Source organism: Mytilus edulis, chromosome 1 (assembly GCF_963676685.1).
Source record: "Mytilus edulis chromosome 1, xbMytEdul2.2, whole genome shotgun sequence".
NCBI lineage: Eukaryota > Metazoa > Mollusca > Bivalvia > Mytilida > Mytilidae > Mytilus > Mytilus edulis.
In genome coordinates, this window is record NC_092344.1 from 68,579,853 (window position 1) to 68,596,940 (window position 17,088).

General features: G+C 30.7%; 1 protein-coding gene across 2 annotated transcripts; it reads left to right on the forward strand.

Moving 5' to 3' along the window:
* The first annotated feature begins 4,661 nt into the window (after positions 1-4,661).
* Positions 4,662-12,455, forward strand: LOC139488014 (multiple epidermal growth factor-like domains protein 11). Of its 2 annotated transcripts, XM_071273323.1 has the most exons (6): positions 4,712-4,772; positions 5,264-5,321; positions 6,343-6,443; positions 8,513-8,725; positions 9,629-9,850; positions 12,184-12,454. In XM_071273323.1, the coding sequence occupies exons 3-6, from the start codon at positions 6,389-6,391 to the stop codon at positions 12,393-12,395; spliced, it is 702 nt and encodes a 233-aa protein (XP_071129424.1). In that variant the 5' UTR covers positions 4,712-4,772; positions 5,264-5,321; positions 6,343-6,388; the 3' UTR covers positions 12,396-12,454. The 2 variants fall into 2 exon arrangements, with proteins under 2 accessions (XP_071129434.1, XP_071129424.1); XM_071273333.1 differs by lacking the exon at positions 5,264-5,321 and having other exon boundaries at positions 4,662-4,772; positions 12,184-12,455.
* Positions 12,456-17,088: the final 4,633 nt, after the last annotated feature.

The following is a 17,088-nucleotide window of genomic DNA, read 5'->3' on the forward strand; positions in this document are numbered from 1 at the left end:
TTTGTGGTCAGTTTAGGTGATCATAATACTCCATTCCCAACCTCATCAAAAACAATAAAAATTTTAAGGCGCCAACCATCTCCTAACTGTGGACAGGTGTAACAACACAACATCAAACCAAATTATGAAAATTATTTCAAAAGGGCTTGACTCATTAGTTATGATACACATCAGAAATGCATCTTACAAAATCACAGAGTGGTCATGGCAGGGTACTTATTTATTCCTACAACACAAAGACACTACGTACATGTTTGCGATTCTCACAGTTATACTGACAGCTAGTCCAAAGTCGATACCAACCCATAAATAGCATGCATCTTAACATACTGAAGTTTCAATCAGTACACATATTAACGCAACGTCGTTTGTAACGTTCATTCTGATTGAATAACGTCACTAAATATCATGCCATTAATGGACAATTGATGCTATGAAAATGGTTGCGCAATTGCAGACGAGGTTATCAAATTTTAAATGTGTGATTTGACGCTGTTTTCTGTCAGTTTCATTAGAATGGAGATAACAATATCCTATTCTAAGTTCCGACGGCATCAATTGGTGATTTGGTTGTCGCAAATACACATTTACCTTCCGTTAACGCGTCGTCAGGAAACTTAATTGGCGACCATCAAATCACCAATTGATACCATCGGAGCTTAAAATACAAAACAGTTATCTCCTAATTGAACTCATATGATCGTTTGTGTATTTTCATGTTTTTATATACTAAGTATTGACAGGAGTAAGACTTATTAAACATATGCATAATACTTAACCCATTTATACTTATTAAGAGAAACCAATTTCGGGTTACAAACTACAACCAAGGGGAAACACATCAACTATAAGAGGAAAACAATGTAACATGTGTAACAATAGTAAAACTGATGTGCAAGAAAAACAAAACGCCAATAAACACAGAGACGAAATATTTGATAACAACTGCCATATTCCTGACTTAGTACAGTTATAAAATTTATAACATATAATCTTAAAATCGTTATCATAATTGGTTATAATAGTTTAATGTAGTAAGCTTACATAAAGCAGTGCCTCTTCAGAATCTTTTCAAGTGTAGCTATACAGTGCCTTATATTTTTCTAACTATTATACAATTTGGCATGTTTTTGTTGTTGTTATTGAGAGCCATACGGTGACCTGTGGTTGTTTTAATTTTGTTTTGTTTACCTTTGGGGAAAACATTTCTAATAATTGGCATACTTACCACGTGTACAATTCCTGATTTTATTTTAATGACGAATGCCGATATATTCACGACTGCACATATTCTTTTTTTTTTTTCTAGATTAACGAAATAAAATTGATGGATTTGTTGTTAATAAAAATAAATTAGTCTAAGAAAGATTGTTGCCACATTTCGTAGTCTATCTTCGTCTGATTTAGATACGATAGATTATATACAAAAGGTACCTTGTGATGAAAGATGGTCTTTGTTATGAAGGGAATAATCAAACATATCTTTGATAAACTGTATGTGTAAACTTAGGCCCGAAAACATGGAGAACGCAGTTTTTACGTACACAATAAATGAAAATTAAAAACATCCCAGCTGTTTTTTCGGAATAATAGTTGTACAGTGTGGTTAACTATTTTCGGAACAATTTATTTTGAAATTTATAGAAAACTTCATCAGCTCTTTAAACTCAAAATATAGACATTTTGTGATAATGGGGTCTTGAATTCATATGACAGCTTCAAAAATTCTCTGAAACTGATATTATCAAGGTGCTTGATTTCTTGATTGACAACATATTTGTTACGTTTGGAGGACGCGTTTTTCAACAGACTGTATGAATTCCAATTGCCAATTGTGTCTCTCTTCTTGTCAACTTGATTCTTTATTATAATGAGTCTGACTTCATACAGTAAATTCTTAGGAAGAAAAGATAAAAAGTTAGCAATATTCTTTTACTTTATGTTCCGCTATATAGATAATGTTCTCTCACTAAATAATAGAAAATTTGGAGAGTATGTTGAACGAATCTATTCCATCGAACTAGAGAAAAAGGTACAGACACATTTAAGTCTGCCTCATATCTTGACTAACATCTAGAAATTGACAACGAGTGCCGGTTGAAAACAAAACTTTACGACAAAAGAGATGATTTCAGCTTCATAATTGTGATTTTTCCATTCCTATGTAGCAACATTTCAGCAGCGCCTGCATACGGAGCATATTCCCGGGCTTGCACTTCCTATCATGATTTGGTGGATAGAGGATTGTTGCTCACAAGAAAGATATTAAACCAAGAGTTCCAAATGGTGAAGTTGAAATCATCACTTCGTAAATTTTATGTCGTAACTATAATACCCTGCACTTTCACGAATAAGACCTACCGAATTAGACTATTTACTGGATTTGTAATAACATAAGCAACACTACGGGTGCCATATGTGGAACTGGATCTGCTAACCCTTAGATTTTTCATATTTAAGTTTGAATCAGAGCTTTTTTATGACTAAATCAGTTAAAATCTTTCACATAAACTAATCGAATCAATTGAAATAGACACTTTAGTGTTTAAAAAGTGCCCAAAAACTTTCATTAGATGAACCTGAAATTTGAAGCCAAAATCGGCCCTTACCGGACCTACTCCTTCTCTGAGCAAATATATGCATCTACATGTACGCACGATTTTTAATGAAGCTTTCAATCAATTTGAGGTATCGAACTCCTTACTTTATCAATTATCAGTTATGCATAAGTTACGATCAGTGAGATCTAAAACATGACTAGAAAAAAGAACAAAGCGAACACATTGTGAAATATACCAACCGTGAAAAGGCGCCACAGAAACATCCCGATCCAAAAAAGAAAAATTCAGAATCACATCGAGAAATTGTCTCTTTTGTCGAATATTTTTGTATTATAGAGTATTTACATACATCTATACTAAAGGACTTAGTGTTTTAGTCTTTATCTCAAAATACACATTACGCATGAAATACTAAAGTGTCTATTAAGTCGGTTCATTATTCCATCGTCTAAGGAAAGTTTGAAATTCGAAAGTTGAATTGGATACGTCACGCTAAACGTTTAAATCAGGTGGTTTGCACTGAAATCGTGATTTTTCTTTCATCATTGGACGTGTCAATCGTCAAAAGCACAAATTATTTGTTGCACTTTTATAGTCTGTGAGTATATTTAACCACATATTTTTTGCTATCTGTATTACAAATGTTATATTTTTAAAATAAAATATATCAACATAAACCAATATTTATATGTGTTTAACTAAGGCATGTTTTTTTCTATCTATCATAAATCATTCTTTAACTTTGTTTTATGTAAATATAATAGGTCGGTTTTAGTCAGAAAATCTATCTCTACAAGGTTTGTTTTGAAAATTTAGAAATGTATTCTTGAACTATATTTATTATTCTGTTTTAATTGATGGGAAGGACGGGATAAGGTCTTTCACCTAATTAAATCCATTCTCACCCTGTGTCTTTAAAATTATACAATACTTAAGTTTAATGAAGATTTAATTGAAGGTTTGTGAACTTTAAAAAACATACATTGTAACTTGATCATACTTTGTTAAACGTAACCATCACATATTTATAATGTAATATTAAATTACAAGTGTATGCTTGACTGAAATAGGTGAAACTTTGTCAATATTAAAAATAGTGTAGGGAGATATCATGAAGTGTAGGTTAATTTTCTTCTTTATGAAGTCTTATTTTGCTGAAGGTATGTGTTGTTTCTTTATATATAGACTAACTAATTATTATTTTGCCTTGTTTGTTAATTTTGTTAATTTGTTTTTTATCCCATCAAAAAAATGAAAGAAATATGTTGGCGTTTACGTGAATTGTAGTCGACACCTGTATCATTTCGTGACCAATTTGTTCAATTTCAACGCGAGATTTATATGTTTTGTTATTACAAAAGTATAATGTTCACCGTTGATGGGGTTGTATATACATATGTGTATATTTTGTGTTATAACATGCATTCGTTTATTAGGAATATGCATTTACTGGAATTGTAGCTGTTCACTTTAAGACTAAATTTCAACTACTAAGCTAGCTACATGTATATTACCCGGTTTTAACAATATTTTTTTTCTTCGGAAAACATCTGTGTCACTATTGGAATATGTCATGTGTTTCAATTATTTTCATTCATTGATACATGATTACGTTTAATTTGACAGTTGATATGGAACTCACTCATTTTGAATTTACTTGGGAGTTCGGTATTTATGTCACTATTTTTCATCAAATGAATTCCGTTTAAGGTTTTGAAGATCAACTGTCATTATCCTATGCCCATTATTTTGTTATTCCTTAAATTATTTAATTGCATAATATCAATATCTATATTTCATGAACGTTCAAAAGACATTGGTCACAAATGATAATAAATATTTTTCTGCGTAACAACTTTCAGTAACTGTCTGATGAACGACCGAAAACGATAAAACTGAAAGTGGTGTATGATGATCTTACTTTTTATAATTCTTTTTTATTTTGAAATATTTATTACCAGTTTCATTCCTAGTATTCAAAATTAATTTCTGATTTATAGGCTCATTACTTGTATTGTTAAATTCCTTAATGTTAAGTATTCCCAACCTTTTTGTTTTAAGTTCAAATAACATGACAGACATTGAATGGAAAAGGTACATCTTATTGTGTCACGTTTCAATCAGCTTTTATGCACTTAAATCTTGGTTTTCCTTTCATTATTGGACGTGTCAATCATCAAAGGCAAAAAATATGTGTTGTGATTTTAGTCTGTGAGTATATTTATTCACATATTTGTTGCTATCTGTATAATATTTAAAAAAAATATCAACATGAACCATTATTGATATGGGTTTGACTAGTAATGGGTTTTTTGTTATCTGTCATATATCATTCTTTAACTTTGTTTTATGTAAATATAATAGTCTTTTCTAAGTCAGAAAATCTATCTCTACAAGGTATGTTTTGTAAATTTAGAAAAATATTCTTGAACCATGTTTATGATTCTGTTTTAATTGATAGGAAGGACTAGATAAGGTCTTTCACCTAATTAAATCCATTCTCACCCTGTGTCTTTAAAATTATACAATACTTAAGTTTAATGAAGATTTAATTGAAGGTTTGTGAACTTTAAAAAACATACATTGTAACTTGATCATACTTTGTTAAACGTAACCATCACATATTTATAATGTAATATTAAATTACAAGTGTATGCTTGACTGAAATGGGTGAAACTTTGTCACTATTTAAAATGGTGTAGGGAGATATCATGAAGTGTAGGTTAATTTTCTACATTATGAAGTCTTATTTTACTGAAGGTATGTGTTGTTTCTTTATATATAGACTAACTAATTATTATTTTGTCATGTTTGTAAATTTTATTAATTTGTTTTTTATCCCATCATATAAATGAACGAAATATGTTGGCGTTTACGTGAACTGTAGTCGACACCTGTATCATTTTGTGATTGAATTTGTTCAATTTCAATGCGAGATTTATATGTTTTTATTATTAAAAAAGTATGATGTTCACCGTTGATGGCGTTGTATATACATATGTGTATATTATTTTATTAGGAATATGAATTCACTATAATTGTAGCTGTTCTTTTTAAGACTTAATTTTAACTACTTAGCTAGCTACATGTATATTACCAATACACAGAGTTTTGTTATTATTCAAAATTATCAATTACAAAGTGATCTACATTGATCACCAGTCATTCAACTGTCATTTGAAAAAAAAACCAATTTTACATATAATGACAGTAGCACACATGCGTAAGTTCTATTTGGATTTAAATGCGTACTACGTTGTGTTACAAGTAAAAGACACATTGAATGTGTCAACGACACAACACCCCCACTTTAGAGAAAAAAACAGCCGAAGACACCGCTTGCAAGAAAATCCCACATCCGGAGGCGTGCTTCAGTTTGCAATAAAAGAAAATCTGTACTACTTCAGTGATAATGGATGTCATGTTAAACTCCAAAATGTATAAATAAACTAAAATTTCAAATTATACAAGACTAACACTAGGAATAGGATCAGGAGCAAATCAATGTTATAGTTTTCAAGTTTTCAATCGTTATGTTGTTAGTGTATGCTCAATTGTTCTTGCTTTAATATTTTACGATGTTTTTGGTTTTCAATAGAAGCATTTTGTTGTAGATGTACATTCTTATAATGCACTCGCTGTATTCCTTTTTACAACTTTTAAATACTGCTTATATGTATTTGAAGTAGCACAAAACGTTCACCCTCATATTGAATGTCGTATTAATTATTTACCTAATATGATTTATTATATTATTGATCTTCTATTTTCTTCATTTTAGCTAATAATAATTCTGACTATAATTATTGGATATAACAACCCTACAAATGTTATTAGTCCTTCTAATCCACACAGCTATCCAGTGGACAATAAGAGCCCAACGTAAGTTGATTTGTAAATAGTAAATTGCATTGCTTAAGGTTCATATAAATAATTAGACGAGGCATGATTACCGATGAGACATTTATTACAAAAATAATTTATTTGTGCGGATGGCGATTGCGTAAATATTACTGTACATGCACTACGGGTGAAAACTCAATACGATTACTATGATCCGGACCACCCGGTAATACTGTTATGTATATATTGAGTCCTTTAATAAGTCCCCTACACATCTTTGTTATTGAATAAGTGAACACAATTGTGGTGTCCTGGTGGGCTGTCGTAAAATGCATTGGAGATGACATTGCTATTCATCGGTTGACATGTTGTAATGCATTATTATATTATGTATTTATGTATTCTGTGCTGAGTGTTCTTGAAATTGTTTGTACTGTATTCCTGTCACGTAGTGTTATCATTTTAGCAGTATGTGTAATATTGGCATATAAATGGGATGTTTGGCTGGTCATAAAACTAGGTTCAACCCATCTTTTAATTTCTTCAAATGTCATGTACCAAGTCAGGATTATGGCAGTTGTTATTTATAGTCCATTGCATTGTATGTTGGCGGTTATCTTTATTAAAGTTTAGTGTTTCTGTTTTCTCGTTGTTTTCCTAATATAATTAAATTGTTTCCCTGTGTTTTAGTTCGTTATCTGGATTTTAGCTTTTAGTTCAACCCAATTATAACTATTGAACAGATGTAAAGAACTGTTGCTGTATTTATGATTTACATATAACCGATAGCCTGATCATTTTTATATCCTACGTTTGTCATACTTTAGTTAATCATGCGTGCCCTTTTTCGATTTGTTAATTTTAGGTAAAATATTTTGGCCATGTTTTGGACATATTGATCTATTATCAAACCTTATGAACACATCTCTCGAAGAATCAATTACAATTGCATGTACAATTGATTATGTTCGTATAATGTTGAAAATGTGTGGTCTTTTGATTTCATCAGTGTTATAAAGGGCTGTTAGAACTTTTACATATTAAGTCTTATTGTAGCACAGCGATTCGGAGATAATTTTCATGACATACACATTTTTTTATTTGACAGTTCATCTTAGATTATTGGGATTCAAATCATTTTGACATATTTTAAGTGCCCTTTTGTTATAACTTGAATGTAAAAGGTCTTGCACAATACAATTAAATGTTATTACGAGTAGCTAACAATACTGTATCGTTGTGTCATTCTAATGGTATGATTTTTCGTGAAATATTGTTGTTTTCGAATCAATATAACTTCTGTTAGCCCGTTAGTGGTAATAAAAAAACTGTCGGTGTTCATGTTATGTTCGTCATATTTAATCGACATATTTCACTCCGTCATATTTCACTCCCGGTTTTTTAGTGGAGTTAGCGTTGTTTCTTATTTATTATTTATAACTGTTGATGTAAATGTCCTTTGGTTTAGTGAGTCTTTGTTTACTCCTTGGTTTTGATTGTTATTGTCTTAATTGAAATGTGATATGCAGAATTTGAGTAACATACGTAATTGATGATAAATAATCGCAATTTTTTATTTGACGAAAGATTGCATGAAAAATGGTAATTCAGCCATTTTGATCGTGTGAACTAGAGTAACACCTATTGAATGTTACCAATTGTAGAATATGCGATTAAATACTTGTCAAGATTGTATTTTCAAATTATGGATAAAGTCTGGAACCGTTTATTCATCCCAAAATGATAAATCATGAAATTATTTGGACATAATTAAAAACTTTATATTTACGCCTTTATACCAATATTCAAAAACACATACGAAACATACATGTAACAATAAAAAAGCAAGCACAGACGCTTTACACAAAATGATGTTGTAATACAATTTGGTTTATCATGAAAACCTACTAAAGGGGTATGTAGTGTATAAAATTTGGTATCGGAAGCTAACTGAAATCTTAAGACCACACACAAAATTAACAGTAACAAATATATGTTCAATTTTGTTTCATATTTTAACGTATTATTCGGCAGGGATATGATGGTCACATATCTGTGATATCAACATTTTTCATATTAAATCGACATTATTTATATTTATCTTGCAGATAATCTTACACCATTTGGGACAGCTTCCCAAAGTTCTAGGTTTATAAGAAGCACACCTGATGGTGCAATATTGCCACCTATATCAAATAGATTTACTTTGGAAACATGTTCAACCACAAACGTGGACGGTGCACCAAAAGCATGGTGGATGTTTCAATTTTCATTTTTGTCTGCATTTATTACAGATATAAGTATATACTACAGAGAGGATTGTAAGTATGCAACATTTTTTATACATAACCAATGTATGCAAACTGTTCTCAATAACCGCCTTTGAACATGACTTATCAATGTTTTGAGTGTGAAATCTTTAGATCGAAACATATTTTAAAATAGTATTATTCAACATTTGAACTCTGAAGTGGGTGTAGGCAGAATATAGCACGTATTTAGCATTGATTTCACATAACTAGTTCATTTGTACACCGCACTAAAATTAGTCTGAATAAGGAAAACTAAAATATGAAATAGATTATAGTATAGGATATCTTTCGCCCCTCTTTTATATCAATGTTGCCAAACATTTCACTTTCATTTTTATATTTCAATAGACACACTTAATTATGCCTCATATTTTGATATGTATCCAAATTGACATTATAGTTGCTGAGGAACAAACTGTTACAGGTTTCATTTCCTACAATTTAATGTATAGGTCAAAGGAATTTGTTTCGAACCCGTTTTCGTGAGAAACTGGATGTCACGTGCTATGATGTGATGATGTTAATTAAGAAGTTACATAATATTATCAGTATACTAACGTACCTTCTTTTCAATGAACATCCTGTTCCAGATGTTTTTTTCCATCATATAAATTGATCGAGATAAAGAACAGATACTATCAGCTTTGTTCTCTAAATTTAAGAGGATAACTATTTGTTTACTTACATATCAGGTATATATGTTGAATATTTGTTGTATTGGTCCCACAAATTAAACTGTTAACATTAGATACTCGTATGAGATCAACTTGAACTATTTGTCCTCCAAATCAATTGGTTTCGTAATTTACGACTCATATCAATTCAAGGTCCCAAGGCTTTTTAAGGATATTTTGAAGATCGATCAGTATTGCATGCTTTTATTTAGTTCAGTTTGTAATCAATTTATTACAGCTGCCTATCGTATGGATGGATTTAGATTATATGTGACCAACACATCAACTATTCCACCTGATGGTTATCTCTGTTACGAAGATCCTGATCCTGGTCTCCCAAACATTACTCAGAATATTCCCTGTAATCAACTTGGAAAATATGTCATTTATTACGATACTAAAGGTGATGTTCTAACAAATACCGGACCGGTAGTTGAATTGTGTTATGTTGCTATAAATGGTAGGTTGTATATGTATCTGCAAAACATGTTGCAATACACTGTATCGTCTAAAAACGAATTTATAACATAAACATGATAAATAAATCAGAAATTTCAATAACAAAAAAAAAAAAAACAGCAATAAAAATTTGAGGAGATGTGGTAAACTAACTATTGGGAGAGACGTTTATCCAGTAAATCATAATGACATTGATATAAGCATATATTTTTCACCGTACAGTCCCAATCAATTAAATAATCTTAATCGTAAATCATGCCAAAAATCGCTCTGACATAACAAAATGTTAATAAATAGGAATAAAAAATCAATTGCCTTATTTATGCTCATCCAATACACAAAATCAAAAACAAAATCAGCTGTCAGAACCATGTGGGTTTGTGCTTTATTGTGTTTGTTTTTAAACGCGTCACTTTTTTTTCTCGAATGGACTTCAGTCCTAGTGATTGGTGTGCGCTAACAGACTGTTGTACAAATATTTTTCTTGTTATTTGTTTACACGTTACTTTCTATTTAAATTTTGTTTAAAATACTCCGCTATTATAAATATTGGTTTTAACATACAGCATCGATATATTGGTAACTTGCCTGGACATTTTTTCAAAATAGTTGTTAAAACAATTTTACGATGTTTTCGGTCAGTGTCTTTGTGTAAAAAGTAGAAAAAAAAGACTCACGAAACGGGAATAAAACTCGAAACGAGCCGAAATATGAATTGAAGTTATACAAATATCTATAATGTGTTATCAGTTTAATGTTTAAAACAATAGTAATTCATTTTTTCAAAAAAATTGGAACACAACTTATTCATTTAAGAATGGACCGTTCTAATAATACCAAATTATTGTATTTTTTGGGGGTTATCATTCGAAAGTTGCATTTATGTTCAGTAAGATGTCGTTTTCAAATAAAACAAAAAAATAGGGAGATTACTCACCTTTTAGCATTCGTCCTGTGTCGTCATTGACTCAACTCATTACTATGCAATTTATGTGTTTCTTTCTTAATTATTTTCAAATATTTTTTTATAGGACGCTCGCTGACTTTCTTATATATATTACACAGTAGTATGAAAATCACTTTCAAATTATCCCAATCATCATTAGTTTTGCGATATTTTTATTTATCAAGTTGTAAGCGTATTTGGAAAGATCTCAATTTTATAGCTTTATATTCCTTTCTCGTCCGTTTTTGTTTTAAATGACATCAGGTAGTCAGACAGGATTAGCATGTCATACTATGATTGTAAGTTACCATAACAGTATTAAATATGTAAAATCGTCGTTTTGATTGTAAACATAAGAGTGAACGAAGTTCAAAACTTTCCAACTATATCATTGTTGTACCATATGGCAAATCTTGAGGTTCTTTGCTAACTTGCTTAGATAGAGGGTACTTTGCTAACTTGCTTAGATGGGGGGAGGGTACTATGCTAACTTGCTTAGTTGGGGGGTAATTTGCTAAATTGCATTGCTGCAATACTAGTTTTACATGATAGCGCCCATTACAATAGAAGTGTATTTGCCTATTAAATACAAATGCCAATATGCCATTTCTTATGTCGAATCAACAATTTATGGGCATATTGGTGAATTGTGCATGTTTTTATGATGATGTCTATTTTCAAATTGACATCGTCTACTTAGAAAACTTTCGGTCGTTTTAGTTTGATAATTGGAAGCACAACCGTAGTATAATTGCTATATCAAATAACGAAAATCGCAAAAAAAACAAGATTTAAAACAGGAATTAAGATACAATGATACACAGAGATATTGTTCATTGCCCATTGTCCGCAAAAAAGAGAAACATATTGTAGGTTAAATTATTAGGTTAAATAACTCTGAACCTACTTGCTTTCTTTAGAGTTCGGCCAAATTCTTTTGCCTTTGAAAATATGATGAATTTAACTTTCCAATTTTGTAAAATTTTTAATTTTAGGCATTTTCCTTTAGAATGACACTACATTTATGTAAATAGCTGCCAAAGGAAGTTGTTAAAGATACATTAGTTAAAGATTCCTGACTAAAAAGGACTGCATTATTCGCAAATTTTATATATATTTTTGATTTCTATCTTAAACAATTGGAAGTATTTTAATCAAAAGGGCCAAAGTCACGTGGTGCAAATCAAATGAATATAATACCTTTGATTATTCGAATCTGTGATAAATTATTTTCCTAATATAATTTGGTGTTTCAAATAGCTCACGTCCACGCACGAATATACAGATATATTAGTTTTCAATAAAATAATAGAAGTTAAAAATTTGAAAGCAAATGCATACTACATTAAAAAAAAAAGAAAAAAAAGCAAGGTCAATGTTTATTGTAGGTTGTCAAATGGGTAGATGGGGGCCAAATTGTACCGAAGCATGTTCATCTATATGTGTTAACCAACACTGTCATCCTGCAAATGGTTCCTGCATTTGGGGATGTGATCCCCAAAAATGTGTTAATGGAAGATGTGATATTCATACGGGTGCTTGTACAGAAGGATGTGTAACAGGATGGGTCGGACAATACTGTACCTGTGGCAAATGTTAGTATGTTTCTTTGTATGATTCCTAATATTATTTTTAAATAAACGTTGATAATGTTAAATTTTAAAAAGAAATAAAAAGTGTTTGTTACCATTTATTTAATCACATAGTGTAAACTTCTACGGAACAGATCAAATATTCAACATATTTGTATTGTTTATTATGATTTGAATTGTACTTTTGAAATGTATATTGTATTTTACATGTTGTCACTTTTATCGAAGGTTTCAACTTGAAACGTGTTATTTGTTTTAATGTCTACTTTAACTTTTATAACTGTTAATTATATTTAATTTACCTGCATATTGTGTTTTGATTGCAATTTCTGTTACCTGTTGGGTTATAAGACTGTACATACTAATTTGACTTTTCAATACACATTTAAGTCAAAAAGTTAAAATAAAATTTAAAAAAATGAGATCATGTCAAACTTGATATACTTATGAGCTTGAAGTAAAATAACATGTTGAGTATTGGTGTTAAGTGGTTGTTATCTTGTTGACCTATATCTCAACTATGTTGCGACATACTATTTTATTGTATTTCTAATGCTTAAAAGCTTATTTGTTAACCAATCAATATGTGATGCTTTCATGTATTTATATGGTATTATAATTAAAATTCGTGTAAAAAGGTTTTGGGCTTTATCAAATATTCATTGTACGTACATGTCATTTTCATGTGTTTTGTTTTTTCTTCTTCTAAGTTAACACACGTATATATATTATATATATACTTTAAAGTGTGTTTATGTATTATTATAGACATAACATGTCATGAAGATAATTTAGGACTGCATTTCATAACAGTTCCAGTATGTTTTACTTTTAGTCTACCTAAAGCATTGCACTCCGTTAAGGTAATCATATGTAAACACATACGTGTATAGGTATAAGAAAAATGTGGTATGAGTGCCAATCCAACTCTATCCAAACAATTTTTATTATTGTACTTTCATAAAAAGAAATAGAATTGATAATACTATATGTGTGAGAGGAAACTTTTTCTGGGTTTAAATAATGCTCTGCAGTCGTAATCAATCAATGAGACGACCTCGGAGAGAAAACGATTGGAACCGTTGCACGTCCTATTTTAAGACAGATTAATTTCCTATTGTTTTTAATATCATATATTTTGCAAATTACTGTTTTCTATTTACGTTTGTCTCACTAATTTCATATTTGCATATTGGACAATATAAACGAGTATGGTCAAATTTAGAATGGCAATGGGGCATGTATAAAAGAGACAACAACCCGACCAAAGGACAAACACTAGCAGAAGGCAACCAGTGTGTCTTCTACACAGCGAACTTATCCCGCACCCGGAGGAGTGCACAAACTGGTATTGTTCATAGCCCTTATGACAGTTATGCTGTAAGCTGGAAAAACAAATGAAAATAACTGTAAAACGGTAAGTGCTCCATTATATTTGTATCTATATAAGAATATTGTATTAAACCTAAGCTACTTAAAAATAACCTATTTTATTATTTCTCCCAGTTTAATTGAAGAAATCTATTACCTAAAACAATACCATGTGGTGTTAATTAATTCGGATATTTCCGTCCAAATCTTGAGGACTGGACTGAATTATCTTGAGAAATCGAACCGTAAATCATTTCTTGGAACGTTAAACGTATTGATAAAGTAATTATACAAATAAACGATTGAACATAACCATTTTATAACGCAGCAGAAAAGGTCTCAACACCAAAACTGTAATAGATATTTATATAAGCTTGTTTACTCTACGCTTATAACAAGAAAAAAAAGCATTATGAGAAATTAAAGATCATAAATGTATCCTTAGTTTTCTTCCGATATAATACACAGAAAAATATACTTATACTTGAAAAAATGCTACCTGTACCAAAACGTTGTCCGTATTTTTCATTTCAGAAACGACACACCTGACGAATTTCAACTTGAGGACAAATTTATATTGGAATTGAAAGTAACTAGCTGAAGGATCATCCGTTCAGCGCTGATGTCATATACTGGTCAAAATCGTATTGAGTTTACTGTTCATAACCTCATGAATGACTTTGAGCAAAATATGAATTAGTATTTAAATGTAAATTTTACTGAGAGTATAATGTAAAATATATCTCATAAATGAACAATTGCATCTTTGTTTTTTTTGGGGTGGTTGTAAATATTAATTAAAAAGTGTACAAAAATAAACAAAATGGTAATCAATCTGATTGAGTTATGGGTATTTCTAACAGTGCAGGGATGTGTTGCTGTTCTTATTTCTCGTAAACGTATTTTTAGATTAAAACAGCATATAAACTAATTTACATTTATGAACATGCTGTTTTTATCTATAGGTATCAACATAATTATAGAAACAACATATTCCCAACGTAACTACATTTATAAGTAGCAACATTCCAGCAGCACCTGCTTACGGGGTATATATCTCCCAATTGATACGATATTCCCGTGCTTGTATTTCCTATCATGATTTTCTTGATAGAGGGTTGCTGCTCACAAGGAAGCTATTAAACCAAGAGTTCCAAGTTGTGAACTTGAAACCATATTTTCGTAAACTTTACGGACGCCATCACGAGTTATGGAATAACCGTTTCGCAGATGATATCGGATATGTTCCTTACGTCGTAACTACAATCCCCTTCTTTTTCATGAATGTCACCTACCGAATTAGACTATTTACCGGATTTGTTAAAACATGATTAACACGACGGGTGCCACATGTGGAGCACGATCTGTCTACCCTTCCGTAGCACCTGAGATCACCTCTAGTTTTTGATGGGGTTCGTGTTGCTTATTCTCTAGTTTTTCTATGTTGTGTCATGTGTACTATTGTTTGTCTGTTTGTCTTTTTTCATTTTTAGCCATTGCATTGTGAGTTTATTTTCGATTGATGAGTTTGACTGTCCCTCTGGTATCTTTCGTCCCTCTTTTATACATGTGCAGTTCTTCTAAATTTAGAAGACGTGGTATAAATACAAATGAGATAATTTTTCACCAAACACCAAATGATGTATGTAATATAAGAAAAAAAAAAGCGCGTAAACGATACCAGTTATACCATTCAGAATGATACTAACCCAACTGAGTTGAAGGACAAAATACAAAAGTACAACATCCCCAAAACAATGACAAAAACACCAAACCTTGTAAATCGATTTCTGTGTAAATAGTGTCAACATTCATGTTGCTCGTTTAACAGTCCGATAATACATCGTAACATTAACAATAAATGACGGATCTCCACTCAGTTCATAGCATTATACATCACTCACTAGAAAAGTAAACGTTACATACATAATGAGAAGTTGACTGTTCTGATGAAAATTAAGCATATTCGTTATCGATATAGACACATATATAACCCTGTCCACTTTCAATGCAAGTCAATATGTTGGAACTGCCTTCGAAAATATTTCACACAAATTTAAACGTTTGTTTTCTGAATCCGTTGACTATGTACCAATTAAAACATGTAATACTGTTCTTCGAAAATATTTTAGTTAGTAATACCTTCCATTGCACTTTCAATTTACACCCACCAAATGCAAGTGTCATTATGATAGCTTTGCGTCGTATGCTATTACATGTACGTTGATTGTGTGTCTGTTGTTGTTTTATAGTTTGTTGATTTTTTACTTAATATCGATCATGAAATATATTGACTTTTATCGCATGGTTTATATTTTTTTCCACTGTCCAAGTTCATGAGAACGGCGTTAGTGGAGTTATGACTATCAAAAAGTGTGTGGCCTTCGGCTGTCATCTGATCTTTGGTGTTATTTGCTATTTGATCGAGTTGTTATCGCTATGACATACTCACATTTGCATTTTCAATTTTATCTATTGCTTTCAATAGTTAAATGACTTATCCGAATGATGTTGTGCTCCCTTTTACAATATACTAGATAGCGGATTATCTCTTTTTACGACGAAAATGGAGACTTATATCAATACGGGATCATATTCGGAGAAAACATATTATTATTGCACAATCTAAATAATTGTCAATTATGTTTTATTGTTGAGTTTTTGGAGAATATAAGTACGTATATATGTTCGTTAAAAAATTGTCGAACATCCAACGACATATTTATGTATTCTGTTGTATGGCAAAATTGATGAGGGGGTCTATCACATTTCAAAAAGAATTGTACATTGGGGGTTGTTAGAGTTACTGGTTATACTTCTTTGGTTTGTCAAAAACATACTTAGAAATCCAACTTATAATTACATGAGTTAAATGTGTTATAGTTATAAGGGATAGAGGCAAATTATTCATGGTTGTTCATTTAACATGTAATAAAAAAAGGTTGATAGTTTTGATTAACTTATAAAAAAGTTTTGTCCTATGAGCACATATATATGTTACAGTAAATAGGCGAAATAAGGAATTAAATGTAATTACTAAAATTTAGGAATAACATGAAATTCCCGATGCACTTAGTAGATACACGTAATTTCTTTAAAGTCCAGTTATAACAAGTAATTCCTTAAATGGTCCAGTTATTACAAGTAATTAGTAATTTTAAAATGAATATTTACATCTATTTACAAACTGTTTAAACAATGTTGTAATATGGTCAGCTGATCAAACGTTAAGATAATACTAAACAGAAGAGTACCCTTAAAAAGTGATAATCCTAAAATGCACTTTTTTGTTATAGGTGCATTAGCTACAAGATATATGCAAAATTAAAT

What these genes read in the sequence shown, in the direction of transcription:
- LOC139488014 (XM_071273333.1), top strand. Translation starts at nt 6,389, where the DNA reads ATGTTATTAGTCCTTCTAATCCACACAGCTATCCAGTGGACAATAAGA. An exon ending in GTGGACAATAAGAGCCCAAC is followed by an intron (nt 6,444 to 8,512) that starts GTAAGTTGATTT and finishes TTTATCTTGCAG; the next exon opens with ATAATCTTACACCATTTGGG. An exon ending in TATATACTACAGAGAGGATT is followed by an intron (nt 8,726 to 9,628) that starts GTAAGTATGCAA and finishes AATTTATTACAG; the next exon opens with CTGCCTATCGTATGGATGGA.